Source organism: Salpingoeca rosetta (genome assembly GCF_000188695.1).
Source record: "Salpingoeca rosetta unplaced genomic scaffold supercont1.20, whole genome shotgun sequence".
NCBI classification, from domain to species: domain Eukaryota; class Choanoflagellata; order Craspedida; family Salpingoecidae; genus Salpingoeca; species Salpingoeca rosetta.
Genome location: NW_004754914.1, coordinates 371056 through 373770, shown reverse-complemented (window position 1 = coordinate 373770; position 2715 = coordinate 371056). Strand labels below are relative to the sequence as shown.

General features: G+C 56.3%; 1 protein-coding gene across 1 annotated transcript in view; it reads right to left on the bottom strand.

Annotated features, from left to right (window-relative positions):
* The window catches only part of PTSG_07574 (uncharacterized protein), a gene marked incomplete at its 5' end in the record, with an annotated part of 15613 nt that overhangs the window by 9553 nt on the left and 3345 nt on the right, over nucleotides 1-2715 (bottom strand). Inside the window, 8 exons of the mRNA XM_004991313.1 lie at nucleotides 73-104; nucleotides 431-519; nucleotides 728-1121; nucleotides 1376-1406; nucleotides 1606-1739; nucleotides 1864-1909; nucleotides 2044-2088; nucleotides 2276-2389. Coding sequence (XP_004991370.1) covers nucleotides 73-104; nucleotides 431-519; nucleotides 728-1121; nucleotides 1376-1406; nucleotides 1606-1739; nucleotides 1864-1909; nucleotides 2044-2088; nucleotides 2276-2389 — 885 coding nt within the window. The remainder of the gene's footprint in view (nucleotides 1-72; nucleotides 105-430; nucleotides 520-727; nucleotides 1122-1375; nucleotides 1407-1605; nucleotides 1740-1863; nucleotides 1910-2043; nucleotides 2089-2275; nucleotides 2390-2715) is intronic.

The window sequence follows — 2715 nt, the reverse complement described above, 5'->3', positions numbered from 1 at the left end:
GTATTTTTTGTGATTTTTTTTGTCGTTTCGGACCCTCCCCCGGTTCCTAGGGGGAGAATGAGTTGCGTCCACCCCAAACCGGTGGCCCCATCGCGCCCCCCGCTCTGGTATTCCCCCCTGGAGCATTTGCGTTTATGTGTGGGTGTGTGTGTGTGTGTGTGGTGGTGTGTGTGTGTGTGTGTGTGTGTGTGTGTGTGTGTGTGTGTGTGTGTGTGTGTGTGTGTGTGTGTGTGTGTGTGTGTGTGGTGTGTGTGTGTGTGTCCGGTGAACATGGGGGGGGGGCGATTCCGGTGTTGAATGTAAACAGGGTGGTGTGCATGACCACACTCCAAATCAATGGAAAGCAACGAAGCAGGCAAGCAACGAGCAAGTGTGCATGCGTGTGTGGTTGTGTGTGTGTGTGCGCGCGCGTGCGCGTGCGCGTACGAACCAGCGTATCCCGCAGCCATGTCAGCGAGGCGCTGTACGAGGCATTTGATGTACAGCGCCCGCCCAGACGGCGTCACGTGCCGCTGCGGCCTGTCGCCAAGAGGGGGGGGGGGTGTGTGACATGATGTGATGTGTTGCGTGAATGGTATGTGCATTGGACACACGGGAGTCAAGTACCATAGCGTACACGCATGTATATACGGTGTCACGGTTGACACAACACAACACACAGACACACACAGACACACAGACACACACTGTCTCTCGCACGCACACGCACACATGCATGTGCACACACCTGGATGTAAAGTCAAACTGGTCTGGGGCAATGTGTTCAATGTACTCCTCATCTGCATCATCGCCAGCCGCGCTCGCGTCGCTGCCATCATCCTCAAAGCTGAACGTCGACATCTGTGCACTCAGACCGTCCTCACTCATGCCAGCTGTCTGCACGGTGTCATCGCTGTCCTCGGCGGGGTCGTGTGGCGGCACCGGTTTGGCGGGGAACGACGTCACGCGCGGGCCAGACTTGACACGCTGCTCTCCACTACTGCTGGTGGCGGTGGCGGTGGTTGATGACGCTGGTGTTGTTGTTGTGGTTGTTGATGATGGTGTTGGTGTTGGTGTTGATGTGTCGTGAATACCGCCCATCGTCTCTTCTTCCTCGTCCTCCGACTCCTCGTGCAGGTCATCTGCACACGCATACACACATTCACACATACGCGCACATTCACACATACACACAAGTTGGACAGCGCCAGAGTGAGTGTTGCGTAGGAATCGATAACACCAGTTCATACGCATGCGAGCGAGGGCACAGCAGTGCAGGACAATATGCGGATGTACGCGTGATGAAATGCACACAAGATGCATCATGTCACGCATTATGTGACAGGATGGACACAGCGGCACAATCAGGTGATGAGCAACAGGCGACACTGCTCACCAGGCAGGTCGATGCCTTCTTTGTCCTCAGCCTACGTGATGGTGATGCATTCCATGCACACGTGTGAGGCGGGAAACAGTGAGGAGGGTGTCAATCGTAAAGGTGGCAGCAACACACACACGCACACACACACACACGCACACACGCACACACACACACACACACACACACACACACACACACACACACACACACACACACACACACACACACACGCAGGCATGACGTACGGTGGCGAGGCGCTGCTGCTTGCTGCTGGCGCGCCGGGCAAGCTGCCCAGACTCGTGCACGTCTGCGAACGTCACAGCGCCGTTCACCGCCATCTGGAGTGCTGTCACCCACTCTGCACAGTCCGCAGCAGACTCTGTTGCACACAAGGCAGCACAGCGCACGTGAGGGTTGGTGTGTTTGTTTGTTTGTGTGGTTGTGCGAGCGCATTCCTGTGTCGGTGACTCTCTGTGTGTGTGTGTGTGTGTGTGTGCACTTACCGCTTTCTGGCTGGAACACAAGCTTCTTCCCGTTCTTGAGAGTGACCTGCAAGACACGCGCGACAGCAATGACATACACGTGTGTGTGTGTGTGTCAGCAAGAGGAGGGTGCAAGGACGCGTGCCATCAAGTGACACGGGTAGGAGCAACACGCTAATAGCAGGGGGACAAATGGCAAACCTGGAACGAGCGTGGCGGCTTGGCCAGGGGTACGATGCGTGCATCCTACACGAGACAAGCAGTGCAACGCAGTGACGATGAATCGAGTGGTGGTGGCAACAAGCAGCAGTGCGCTGCAAAGGGCGACGCGAAAGGGGGAAGGACAGGACGCACGCACACACACACACACACACACACACACACAACACAACACAACACAACACAACACAACACAACACAACATACGCCAAACCTTGAGGTCATAGCTGGTGGCCAGAGTCTTGCCAGAGTAGGCTTCAAACTTGGAAGGCCTGATCTCTCCGGGCTTTCCAAACGTGTCCTGGCGAAGCACAAACCAGAAGATGCCCTAGAAGGCAGCGGACAAGGGTGCATCGGCGATGCGCGTGTGCATTGCAGCAAGTGCAGTGTGTGTGTGTGTGTGTGTGTGTGCGTGCGTGTGAGCATGGACTTGTGTGTGCGTGTGCGCAAGTGTGTGCGCAGGTACGTGCACATGCGCAGGAGCTGCGTGCACCGTCACCGGGACACTGACCCTCACATAGCACCAGCCCGCGTTCAACGCATGCATGCACAGCTTGTCAGGCCAGCAGCACGCAGGAAAACACACACACACACACACACACACACACACACACACACACACACACACACACACACACACACACGACGACGAAC